The sequence below is a fragment of the Balaenoptera acutorostrata genome, chromosome 15 (assembly GCF_949987535.1).
Source record: "Balaenoptera acutorostrata chromosome 15, mBalAcu1.1, whole genome shotgun sequence".
Taxonomy (NCBI): Eukaryota; Metazoa; Chordata; class Mammalia; order Artiodactyla; family Balaenopteridae; genus Balaenoptera; species Balaenoptera acutorostrata.
This window is the reverse complement of record NC_080078.1, coordinates 966,411-978,192: the sequence shown is the minus strand read 5'-3', so window position 1 is coordinate 978,192 and position 11,782 is coordinate 966,411. Positions and strand designations below refer to the sequence as shown.

General features: G+C 66.3%; 1 protein-coding gene across 5 annotated transcripts; it reads right to left on the bottom strand.

Annotated features, from left to right (window-relative positions):
* Nucleotides 1-413: 413 nt before the first annotated feature.
* Nucleotides 414-11,466, bottom strand: MAFK (MAF bZIP transcription factor K). Of its 5 annotated transcripts, XM_057529119.1 has the most exons (5): nt 11,291-11,466; nt 7,170-7,362; nt 6,883-6,999; nt 3,404-3,483; nt 414-2,565 (listed from the first exon to the last, which is right to left on the bottom strand). In XM_057529119.1, the coding sequence occupies exons 4-5, from the start codon at nt 3,437-3,439 to the stop codon at nt 2,131-2,133; spliced, it is 471 nt and encodes a 156-aa protein (XP_057385102.1). In that variant the 5' UTR covers nt 3,440-3,483; nt 6,883-6,999; nt 7,170-7,362; nt 11,291-11,466; the 3' UTR covers nt 414-2,130. The 5 variants fall into 5 exon arrangements, with proteins under 5 accessions (XP_057385102.1, XP_057385103.1, XP_057385100.1 ...); XM_057529120.1 differs by lacking the exon at nt 6,883-6,999; XM_057529117.1 differs by lacking the exons at nt 6,883-6,999; nt 7,170-7,362 and having other exon boundaries at nt 11,291-11,465.
* Between the last annotated feature and the right edge of the window lie 316 nt (nt 11,467-11,782).

Genomic DNA, 11,782 nt, shown 5'->3' with positions numbered 1-11,782 from the left:
TAGGTGTGGCTGGGAGGGGACGGGCGGGCGTGGGCCGCACGTCACACCACAGGGGCCACGACATAGGGTCTCTTCTCAATAATTTATATCATGATAAAAGCAGCACAAAAATAAATATTGAAATGAAACTGCTGAGTGGCCAGAGGTGCGGGAAACGGGAGCGGGGCTTACGCAGGGCCCTGTCGCCCGGACGGCGAGCGAGCCGGAAGCACGGGGGACGGGAAACCAGCACCCCCCAGCCAGGGGGCTGTGCCTGTTTTCTTAAATTAAAAAATCCATATATTAAAACTGTGACAATGAAATTTCAACGCTCTGAGAGGAGGGGGAGGGATCACGCTGGTCTCCCAGGCCTGGTCCCGGGCAGTGGAGGCTGCGGGATCGGGTGCTCGGAGAGCCCGGGCCGCCCGCCTGCCCGCCCGCCCCGTGGGGCACCCGGCTGGGGCGCGGCCCAAGGGCAGCGGTGGGCGGCGAGCGGCCAACTTGAAAAGCCAGGTGCGGGCGGTGGTCCCACTCCCACCCACACTCCCAGGCAGCTCTGCCCTAGAGAGGCTTACAGTATCAAATAGGAAGAAAAGGTATGAAAATCTGTACGATAAAATGTGTATATAATTTTATATATATATATACTTTTCTCTCTTTTAAATATCCCCATGGTCCTTATTGATATCCAATGTGGATTACCTACCATGGCTATGGTATCAACAGCTTCTTTACACACCGGCCGTGGCTCTGCAAGGACCCAGACGCCTTCTCCCAGGACAGGGGGACGCTTTCTGTCTGTAGCCCTTGGGGCCCTCCCCCCTCCCCCGACTCCTCCCGGGGCGGCTGGCCCCCTGCGCAGGGGCTTTGCAGCTTGCCGGGGGGCTTACTAAATGGTGGGAGGCAAGCCAAGAGGAAACCACGAGCTGGAGCCCAGGGCTTCTGGCCCGTGGTGGGCTCGGGACCGGCCGCCTGCCCCTCGGCCCCGGCATCTTCCCAGGTGGGGCAGGGAGGGGCGGCCCCTGCCTAGCCACGCGGGAAGCCCCGCAGCGGCTCTCTGGGAAAGGACACCCCAGCAAAGGCACCCCCCAGTCATCAGTGGCTCCGAGTGCCAGAAAGGAAGAGCGGGTGAAGGGTCCAGGCAATGATTAAGCACCAAGGTTGCAGAGCCCCCGTGTCCTCTGCCGACAGACCGTCCGAGCACTCCCGTCCCAGCACTCCCGGCAGCTGGTCCTTGCCACCTTTCCAGCCCAGTGCCGCCCCCATCGTCACCTCCCCCCACCATCCACACTCCTTCTCCAACCCCACCCTTCTCCCTGCTCTCATCTCCTCCAGCAGCAGGACCCACAGGCAGGACCACGGGCGCCACTGCCCAGCTCCGTGGCCCGCGCCTGCGGCTGCCGCCGCCACCTTCACGCCTGTTCCACACAGAACGTGCCCGCCCGCCCCAGGGCGCCCCTCCCCGGCCAGGCGGCTGCTACTCCTCGACGGGGACCTGCCCTAGGTCACCCGACACAGAGGGGAAAACCCAAGGCTCGCCCGAGCCCCGTTAACAAGCCGCTCCCCAAGGCCCCCAGAGCTACTGGCATGCTGACGGGAGGACAGGTCCACGTGCACATGTGCTTGCACACACTCGTGTGTACAGGCTCGCACACGCTCTCATGCACATGCAGCCCTTCCTCCACCCGCTCACGGGGCACAGGCCTCTGGCTGAGGCTGAAGCAGGATCCCGGGGCGTTCGGACCCCTTGGGGCACAGTTCCTCCTGGGGCACCCAAGGGCAGTCAGGGCGGTGAGGGGGTCCTGCCCCGGCTGGGGGGCCGAGCAGGGGACGGACGTGCTGCTCGTGGGAGGGGCGGAAGACGTCTGGCCGGGAACCTCCTAAGGACCTTCCCTCCACACATCCCAACTCCCCCAGCGCAAGACAGATCCCTGGCAACAGCCCTGGGCGAGGCGGCAGGGCCCAGGGGAAGGCGGGGCGCGTGGGCGCGTGCGTGTGCAGAGCAGCCGGCACTCGGGCTCTCGGGATCCTCCTCTTTTCCAGCCACGGCCCGAGCCCGGCACGGGTCCGCGATTTGACTCCGGTGTGAAGGGGTCTGCTCCCCATGGGACCCTCGACCGGCACCCCGGGGCCCCGCCCCTCAGCCAGGCACTAGGAGGCGGCCGAGAAGGGCACGGAGCTGGAGGAGAGGTCGGCGGACTTGACGATGGTGATGACGCTGGTGGTGGCCACCTTGGTGGGCGTGACGGGGCCGCGGGCCACGGTGCGGGCGAAGGTCTGCAGGGCCTCGTACTTGGAGCGCAGGGCGTCCAGCTCGAGCTTCATGCTGCTGTTCTCCCGGGCCAGCTTCTCCACCTCCCGCTGCAGCTCCACGCGCTGCCGCTCCAGCTCCTCCTTCTGTGTCACGCGCTTGATGCGGCAGCTGGCCGCGTAGCCGCGGTTCTTGAGCGTGCGGCGCCGCTGCTTCAGGCGGACCACCTCCTCCTTGGTGAGGCCACGCAGGTGCTGGTTCAGCTCCCGCACCGACATGGACACCAGCTCATCGTCGCTGAGCACCGGGGCGTTCTCGCCCGCCTCCTTCTTGACCTGTGGGGCCGCAGCGCACGGTCAGGGCGGGGACGGCAACACAGGCCGCGAGCGCGAGGGCTCGGCTCCCTTCCCCTCTGCGCCCCAGGCCGGCCCGCCCTCCACCCCGGGAACGGGACGGGCGCCGCGGGGTCGCCCGGCAGCGTGCACACGGTACGGGGCAGGGTGTCCCCTGAGGGGGGCCGATGGCCACGCCCGGCCGAGAGCCGGTCGCCCTCCGTCGCCCAAACCCCACGAGGCCGCGGCCCCGCCGTGCCGCCCCCGGGACTCTCCAGTGCCTGGTGCGGGGCTGACGGCAACCCCTCCTCCTGCACCCCTCAGGCCCGTTAGGTCCCGCCAAGGCCGGTGGGACGAGGCTACATGGACCCAGCGGGACCCCAGGAGGGGCCTGGAAGCGCACAGCCCACAGATGCACAGAGAGCCGACTCTGGCCAGACCCAGCTCTGCTCCTAAGCGGGGAAACGGCCAGCCCCAGGGAGGCAGCACCTGGCGCGGACTCACGGCGCCAGGCCCGGAGCTGCAGCACCCGCTCGCGGGCACCCCACCAGGGGCTCTGCGGGACCAGACGCCACCCTGCCCACGTCCGGGGCTGGGCTGATAAGTACGTCCTGGCCGGCAGGCACCCGCCCCTCCACCCCCAGACGCCAGAGCCGGCGTCTCCCGAGGCCACAGCCCCCGGACTCTGGCATCACTTCTCCCAAAGGTACTTCCTCCAGCCCACGGCCCCTCCCCACACCCGGTGACAGACTTCCTTCCTCAACTCTAGGGCGGTCCTGGGACAGGGGCTTCGGGGGCCGGGAGGGACCTTCTCGGGCCTGTGCCCATCCCACCCCCTTACCTTCAACGCCTTGTTCGCTTTGGGATTAGTCGTCATAACCTGGGTACAGTCACCCGGACAGAACCGCTTGGAAATGGTAACTGAAAATCACAGAGCACAGAAGCGAGTGTGATGAGTTCCTGGCTGGGCACAGGGCAAGCTGCGGTCACAGGTGACCCAAAGCAGGGACCACCCCCTGCAGGGAGGCCCCGAGGAGGCTCAGCCCCCGCTCTGCGCTGTCCAGTCGCAGCACCCCGAAAGCAGGGGCACCCTGGCTGGGCCCGCGAGGACACCTGGCGGCCACACCCCCAACTCCAGCGGCGGCCCGCAGAGTGGCCTGCATGCACCTTGGCTGGGGCCTGGCAGCCGCACGGCTGTCCCACGCTGCCCCCACCCACTGGGCCTGGGCCATGAGCGCCAGCGCCATGGGCTGGCACTGGGCAGAAGCAGCGGCTGCTTCCTGCCCTGCCTCCGGCCCCGAGCTAGACGTTTGCACCTGTGGCAGGACGCCACGTTCAGGGGTCCAGGTGCGCAGCAGCAAGGCCCCCTCCCGAAAGGCCACACCTAGCCCCTGTGAATCGCCACTGGACCCAGGACAGCCCCTGCCCTGGCAAGACCTCATCACTCTGGGCCCACCTGGCCCCCCGAGAGGCCAGGTGGGGAGCCCCTGGCTCGCTGAGCTCACCCCAATTACGGGTGGGGGGCGCCCCGCGCCCGCCCTGGCCAGGCCCCACCCACCCCAGCAGACCTACCTCCGCCAAGGGCACTGCAGCTGTGACATCACCGCCTTCACCTAGGCTGCCCCACAGCCATGACCTGAGGCCCAGCGCGTGGGCGGGGGCTCCCTGCGCCAGCCAGCCTGCGACCAGGGGAGGTGGGAGCCACCGCCTCCAGAGCTCACTGACCGTCTGGCGGGAGCCGTCTCTGCCACCGCCTGCCGCCCGCCAGCCCCCGCCGCCCGCCCTTCTCGTTTTCGCGTCTGCATTGTGTCACACATTCTAATCATTCATGAAAAAGCCAGCCAAAGCATCCCAAGCATGATTCCCCTCTGATAGTTGCCATGGCGACCTTGGGCCGTAGCCAACCCCTGATGGTCGTCATGGAAACAGAGAAGCCCACAGCAACAATGGCTTGGGGCAGGCTGAGCAGACAGCACAGGTTGTGGGGCAACAAGCAGGCCCCTCGTGCCTGCGGCTGGGGAAGGCACGGGGAGGACCCGGCCCGACTCGCTGGTGCGCCGTGTTGCCAGCTTACAGGGTCGGGGTCTGCCCCCCAAGTTCCCAATGCCAGACGAGGTGAACTGAGCAGAGAGAAGGTCAGAGAAACACCCAAGGACGGTCCTGGGGCCAGAGGTGAAGCCACAGCAAAGCCTCCATCTCAAGGTGAGGGAGGCCTGGGTGGACGGCCTTGCCCTGCGGCCCTGAGACCCTCGCTGTAGCACTGCCTGGACCCTCCACCCACCCACCCTGCCTCCGCGGCCCGCCACCCTTCACCGCCAGAGGGTCTCAGCACCCAGGCCTGTGGACCCCTGGTCGCCCCCGGCAACACAGCCACTCTCCAGGGCGCTGGTGCGGGAGAGCAGGACGGCAGCAGGGCCAGCATGGCCTCCGGGGGGAGCCGTGCCCCTCTGTGCTCCTCGCAGCTACATGTGTGCTAAGACAGACATGCAGCCGCTACTCGGGGCAATCCTAGTAGGGAAGTAAGAGCTGCTTCCTGACGGTGGCTTGACCCCTGGCATCTGGGGAGACCCCAGAGTGCCCCACGGGCCACCCCTCCCTCCGGTGCAGGGGTCAACGCTGGGCTGGAGAAGCCACCGGGAGGGCTGGTGGGCCAGGCGGCTGGGAGGCCATGAGAAACTTCTCCACGTTGAGCGAGGAGGAGCCGCTATCATTCCAGCTCGCTCCCAGCACGCCAGGGCATAGCTGGGCGGTGAGTCACCGGCTGTTTACAGAGCTGGGCTCACATTCCCACAGACTGAGGCCCCGCCCACCCACCCGGACCAGCTCCCACCCGGTGGGAAAAGGAAGGGCGGGGGGGGGGGGGGGCCTCCGCTCGGACCCCGAGCAGACCCTCAGTAACGTACCGGCCTGGCCGGGACCCGGGCACCTTCAGGGCAGGGACACCTCCCCTGGGGACCTGCCCACCGTGACACTGCCTGGTGGGTCGCCCATTCCCAGCATGTACATAGGCCTGGGCCTCAGCACCCCGTGGGCTCAGCCCCCTGCCCTCTGCACAGGTCCCACAAGCATCAGGTGCCCCTGTCCACCAGGTCAAGGTTGCCCGGGCAGACCCTCAGGCCACGTCCACCGGCTCTGAGCCCACCTCGTCCACCACCTGGGCTACTGGGGCCCAGGACCACGGGCGAGGAGCCTTGGCAGAGGCGGGGGAGAGCGGTCCGGCTGGGGTCCCGGCCGGGGTCTGACCTCGGAGCTTTCCCCAGTTCTCAGGCCTTCTGCGTCCGAGCAGATGGCGCAAACGCGCGTAAACATGGAGCCGAGGGGCCGGTCACCGCTGGGGGTGACGAGGCAGACCCCCTTCTCTCTGCGGGTCTCGATCTTCCCTTCTGAAAAACGAGGAGATCAGAACCAAGGGCCCCAGTGCCAAACGTCCTCAGCTGGGCCACGCAGGTGACGCCGCAAGACACTCCGGCCGAGGGCCGCGCTCTCAACCCCCCGGGCTGCAGGGCCTGTACCAGCACCCTGCCCTGGGGAAAGGTGGCAAGTCCGGGGCGGGAGCAGACACCCAGCGCCCTGCTCAGCGTCGTGACCCCACTGCCTTGGCTTCTGCCCCCTCCTCAGGGACCTGCTCCTCCCGGCCCGGTGCCTGCCCGACGGGCTCACACCAAAGTCAGGGCTGCAGGCCCAGGGGCAGGGGCCCTGCTGCGGACTCGGTGCAGGGGTAGGAGCGGCACGGTTACTCACCTCTCGCCCAACACCCAAAACACACAAAGTATTGACCTCACGTCACTTCAGACTTCAGAAAAACAACAGCTCGCTCTTGGAAAGAGGTTCGGAGAAGAGTTTTGTACGTGTGGAGAAGAGTTTATAAAACGACTGGTTTTGAAACAACCACCCTAAAAGGGTATTTGTGAACCACGGAACATCAGGCAACCTCATGGGCCTCAGAGCTCACACAGGACGGACTGGTCTCTGGGACTCGGCTGGAAGCCGGCTGGGGTGGGAGACAGCAGCCGGGCATGGGCAGGGGTGCTCAGTGCCAGCGCTGCCACGTCGGAGCCTGGTCACCCCACACGCCTCTCCAACAGCCCCGCACAAGGACGCCCGGGCACTGCGTCCCAGCCGCCGAGTAACGGAACCTGGCGACGCCACGTGCACAGAGCCCTCGGGCTCGTCCTGGTGGGGTCACCCCCGAAGCTCGGTGGCCAGCGTTAGACTGGGAGCCGGATGCCGGGGCTGCCCCCGCTCGCCCCCTCCCCAAGCCCTGAAGGAGCTGCTGGGCCTGACGGCGCGCAGCCAGCACTTCTACCCTAGAGCACCTACCAGGAGACCGTCAGCCTAACTAAGGCTGGTTTTCAATCCAAAGCCGGAAACTCCATTCTCACGTACAGCTGAACACGGAAGAGGGCTTCCTCTCTAGGAAAAGGGAACCCCAGCAGCCTAGATGGAGGCAGTTCAGGTGACCGCAGAGTTTGGAGGACCTTCGGGAGCTGGGGTGTCCCTCCCCTTCCGGGCCCATTGGGAACAGGGCAGGGCAGGTAGGCCAGGTCTGACAGTTCAGGACTGATCTTCCAGAAGGCAGGTGAGCCTGGGCCAGGATCACTTCTTACCTTCCCTCTCGCAAATCCCTTCCTCGGTTGTGACCTAGCTCCTGAGGTGACTCACGGCCTGGCCCTCCCCCGTGCGCTCCGGCCCCCGTGGGGCTGGGCCAGGGTCCAGGGCCCGGGGGACATTTTCTCCATCAGGGAAGCCAGCGGCTGACAGGAGCACTGACCCACCTGAACAGCCCCGGCTTTAGATTACCTAGGAGCAAAGGAGGGTTTAGAGTTTCAGATTCTCGCCTAGACTGGACGACTAGCCCGCTTGCCCAGATCGTGAGCTTGAGCATGAGAAGCCGCGTCTCTGATACCGAGCAGGGTGGGCCCTCGAAACACGGCTCCTGTCCGGCCCGTGCCATGCCCCTCAGCCCAAGACAAGCGGACGGAGAAGCCCTTCCACTCCCAGGCCTCGAGGGTGTCAGGTCAGAGGAGGGAGGGCAGGTTCCCACTCCGAGAGCAAACCCCAAAGCCAGAAGCCACCGTGACGCGGCTGCCCCCGCTCTGGGGGCTGGGGAGCTTCTCACAAGAGACCCCAGGCCGAATGCCCCTCTGGCTGGCCGCACGGCGGGCACCTATCTGCCGAACAAGCACACATCGACTCATCCCACGAACAAACAAGCCGAAGACAGGTCCCAGAACCAGAAGGGCTCCCACCGCCCGGCCCCAGCTCCCCGAGACGGGGTGTGTGTCCTGCCGCATCTCTACGAGCACCCCACCAGCCCGGCCCGCACCCGGCCTCCAGGCTGGCCCTGGCTGGCCGCCCTCCGGCAAGACGTGACTGTCTGCCTGCCTCAGAGGACGTCTGGTCACCTTGCCTTTGCAGCCTGAGGAAGCTGTGTCATCCTGGCTACGTCCAGAGGTGACTCAGGCAGCTGCTGGGCTGACAGCAGGCTGAACGCTGCCCCGCACCCGCCACGCCCCGTGCCCCTCTGCTCCTGCCACCCCGCTTCAGGCCAGGCCCTGCTCCCCTCAAGCCCCCGGGGGGTCCCCCTCTGGCTTCTGTCCTCCCCCAGCCCAGCTGTGCCATGCAGGGCTCCAAGCAGCCCAACCTCCAAGTCCAGCCAGGGATGCCCCGGAGAACCCACAGCCTGCACGGGCCCCGGCGGCTCACCCTCTCTCCACACCTGCCCTCCTCCTGGGTCTCCAGCTCAGGGGATGATGGCCCCCCAGGCCTCACCTCTCCTTCCATGCCCACCTGCTAGGCTCGGCCTGCATCACCCTGTAGATGCTCCGGCCCTACAGCACCGCCTGGGCTCAGGCCCCCTGCGTCTCGTCTGGATTCGTATCTCGGTCCCTGAGATGCAGCCCCCCGAGCAGGCAGAGGGAGCCCCCCTGCCCAGAGTCCCTCCCGAGCCCGCCTCTCTCCTGACCACCTGTTGCCGTGCCAGGCCTCCCCCCCGCCAAATCTGTGCTGGGTACCCTCCCACTTCTGAGCCCCCTGCCCTCCCCTCCCCCAACCCTGGCATCACCAGAAAGACTCCCCTGCCCTCCCTGTGGTAGGTGGGTGCCCCCTCCTGAGCACACATCGAGGGCTGAGCCCAAGACCTGGTCCTTCTGTCCAAGCCCTGCCTCCCTCGCTGGATGGAGAGCAGGGGACCCTCTTACCTACCTGCTCCCCCCAACTCCTGGCAGGTGAAAGGTCTGCTGCATAAGCAGGTGTGTTAGCACTGCACTGAAGGGAGGGGGCCTGGGGCGGCTTCCACCCCATCTCCTCTCTGCCCCCCTGCCCAGGGCACCCAGACGGGCAGCGCAGAAAAGCAGGCAGGTGCTGCACAGACCCCGGACACGGGACCCCGCCCCACAGGCAGGCGAGGAGGCTCGGGGCTCAGTTTCCTCACATAAAATGGAGTGTGTGTGTGTGTGTGTGTGTATGTGTGTGTGCAGACTGAGACCACACAGGTTCATTTCTACCTGCTCTAAAATCCTACAATTTTAAGATGACACTTTCAATTTCCTGGAACTGTAAGAAAGAGGAAACATGACGAGTCTGTGACTTATAAAAAGCAAAAGTAAATACCGGAGCAACGCATCTTCCATTAGCAGAGAACAGGGAGGCGGGGAGCAGAGGAGAGCGTGAGTCACTGTTTACTGCTCTGAGGAGCAGCTACACAGAGGACGCTCCCAGCTGGCCGGGGCTCCATTTCCCGTGTGGACTGGACCCGACATCCAGAAAGTCCATCCAGAAACCTTTAGACTCGGGAACAGCCAGCACACGGGCAGGAATTCTAGGTTGCCCGAGATTGTAAACAAACTCTGCAGCTATGGCAGAGCCCGAGAGTGAAAGAACGCACCGCGGTGGACAAAGAATGGTCCAGAAAATGACCTGGCTCGCTCGGAGGCAGCCTCAGCTGCAGGGCTGGAGAAAGGGCTGGAACGCAGCAAGCCCCGGAGCCGACTTCCCCAGTAGCCTCGATTCAACTCCCATTTTTAGCAACCACCTTGAAAGTTAGCGATGCTGAACTTGGAAGCCAGCCCTTAAAGGCCAGCTATGCTCGAGCGCAAGAGGCAAATGCGCTCTGGGGAGAAGCCTCACTTGTGGTTCTGAGTTAATAAATGTTTTATTTTGGAATAGCGAGAGATCTAGCTTTAAGTCATAAGAGCAGACACCCTCTACCAAGCTCAGACTCAATCAAACATTCCTACTGGACCCAGGGAGAGAAGTTCTCAGAAAGGTGTCAACCGTCCAGGATGCAACAAGCTGCAGGTGCCCCACCCATGGCACAGCCCACCTTCAGCTTCCCAGGCCCTCCCACCCGCTTAGACAAACACTTTCTTAAAAAGCGCCATCCCCCTGAAGACACCAGGCTTGGAGATCAGGCTCCAGAGACGGCACACAGCCGTACTTCATTAAGACACCTGTGCAGCAACCGCTGTGCGGGCAAAACCTCGCCAATGCCAATAAAGGGGCAAGGGGAGGGCAGTGGGGCCGCCAAGCCACACTGCGGGGGAGCCACTGATCTGTCACCACGGGCTGGGTGTGGGCACGCGAGTCGCGGGAGCTCCCCGAGTGAGGCCAGGCACCTGGCAAGGGGGTGGTGAGTGCTGGTCAACTCTGAATGAACTGTTAGGGGGAAGATCTCACTTCTGCCTGGGCTACCAGGGCCGTGGGGAAGGTAAACAAGAGCGTAATCATTAACACACGAAAGGGATCAGGGGACTTCCAGCAACCCGAACACCGAGTGCTCCGGGAATGTGGGCAGAAAGTGGGCAAGTGCCGCTTGGGTGAAGACTCCAGGACACGTGGCGCGTGAGGATACTACAACGGGAGACAGGAGACGGAGGGCAAAGCGATGTGCTTTTCCAACGCAGACCCGGGGCCAGAGCCCAACACTTCCCTCCCTCCCAGGTTCCGGAGAAGGTGTGTGAAAGCAGGCAGACTACTGACACATCGTCTGTGTCCTGAACTCGGAAGAGGCACCGAAGGACCCGCATTTCCAGTTAGAAGGGATGGAGACCCCCATTCACAGAGGAGGAAAATGAGCCGCGAGCCATGGGGTTCGGGAAGTGACGCGTTCGCCGTCCCCCTCCCCACCCCAAGCTCCCACACCGAGGCCTCCCTCCGTGAACCCCGGCAGGTCGGCTGCTCGGACCGCGACCTGGTCGGCGAGGCCCCTTCTCCTCGCCCTGACCACCCTCGGCGCGGGCAGCGCAGGCCGGGCCTGAGCGCCGCCGGGCGGGACCGCGCGGCCGAGCCGGGCAGCGCCCAGGTGCGCGAGGCCCGAGTCGCCCCGGTCGCCACGCGCTCCCCGGCACGTGGTCCCCGCTTCCCCCGGAGCTTATCTCCGGGGCCTGAGAGCAAAACAGGTGGGGCGAGCTGGGAGGGGGCACCGGGCCCGCCGGAACGCCGCGCTCCCCACCCGGCCCTCTCCCGGCCCGCCCTGCGCCCGCCGCCTCCGGACACGGGGTGGGGGTCGGGGGTCGGGGGCGCGCTCCCCCTCCCCAGAAAGAAGGCCCCCAGCCCGCGCGGCGCGCTCGGGACGGGACACCTGGCGGCAGGTGCGCCGGCCGGGTAGGGGTCCCGGGGTCCGGCCCAATTTGGTCACGGGTCCGAGGGGGCCGTGACTCAGCGGCTGCCCCCCGCCCGGCCCCCCGGCCCCAGGCCCCTGGCCCAGCCCTGCCCGGCAGCTCCTCACCTGGCGTCGCGCGGGGGGCGCGGGCGCGCGGCGGCTCCTCGCGGGCACGCGCTCTCCTCGCGCTCGCGCTCACTCTCGCGCTCCCCGTCGGCCACCGCCTCCGCCGCGCGCTCCGGCTCGGACTTCGCGAAGAACAACAAGTCCCCCCGCCGCCCGCCGCCCGCCGCCAGCCCGCCCGCCCGGCTCCCCAGCATCTGACACCGCTTCCGGGATCGGCGTCGGCGCGCGTCACGCCGCCCCGCCCACCGCGCGCACCGCCCCCGCCCACCCGCCGCGCGCGCGCCAGCGCCCCGCCCACCCGAGGCACCGCCCGCCGACGCGCGCCGACGCCCCGCCCCAAGGTTCCTACCACCCGGAGGCTCCGCCCCCGCGCCCACCTGTGCAAGGCGGGCAGGCGGTACCTATGGCCGCAGGTGCAGTGCGCGCTGCTTGGTGGCGGCTCCGGCGTGCGCTGCGCCCCACCCGTGGCGGCAGTCGTCCCCATACGTCGAA

Bases quoted from the DNA above. Each gene is read 5' to 3' on its own strand.
- MAFK (XM_057529119.1), bottom strand. From the start codon at position 3,439: ATGACGACTAATCCCAAAGCGAACAAGGCGTTGAAG. The intron at 2,566-3,403 runs GTAAGGGGGTGG...GCGGCCCCACAG, and splicing joins AAGCGAACAAGGCGTTGAAG to GTCAAGAAGGAGGCGGGCGA.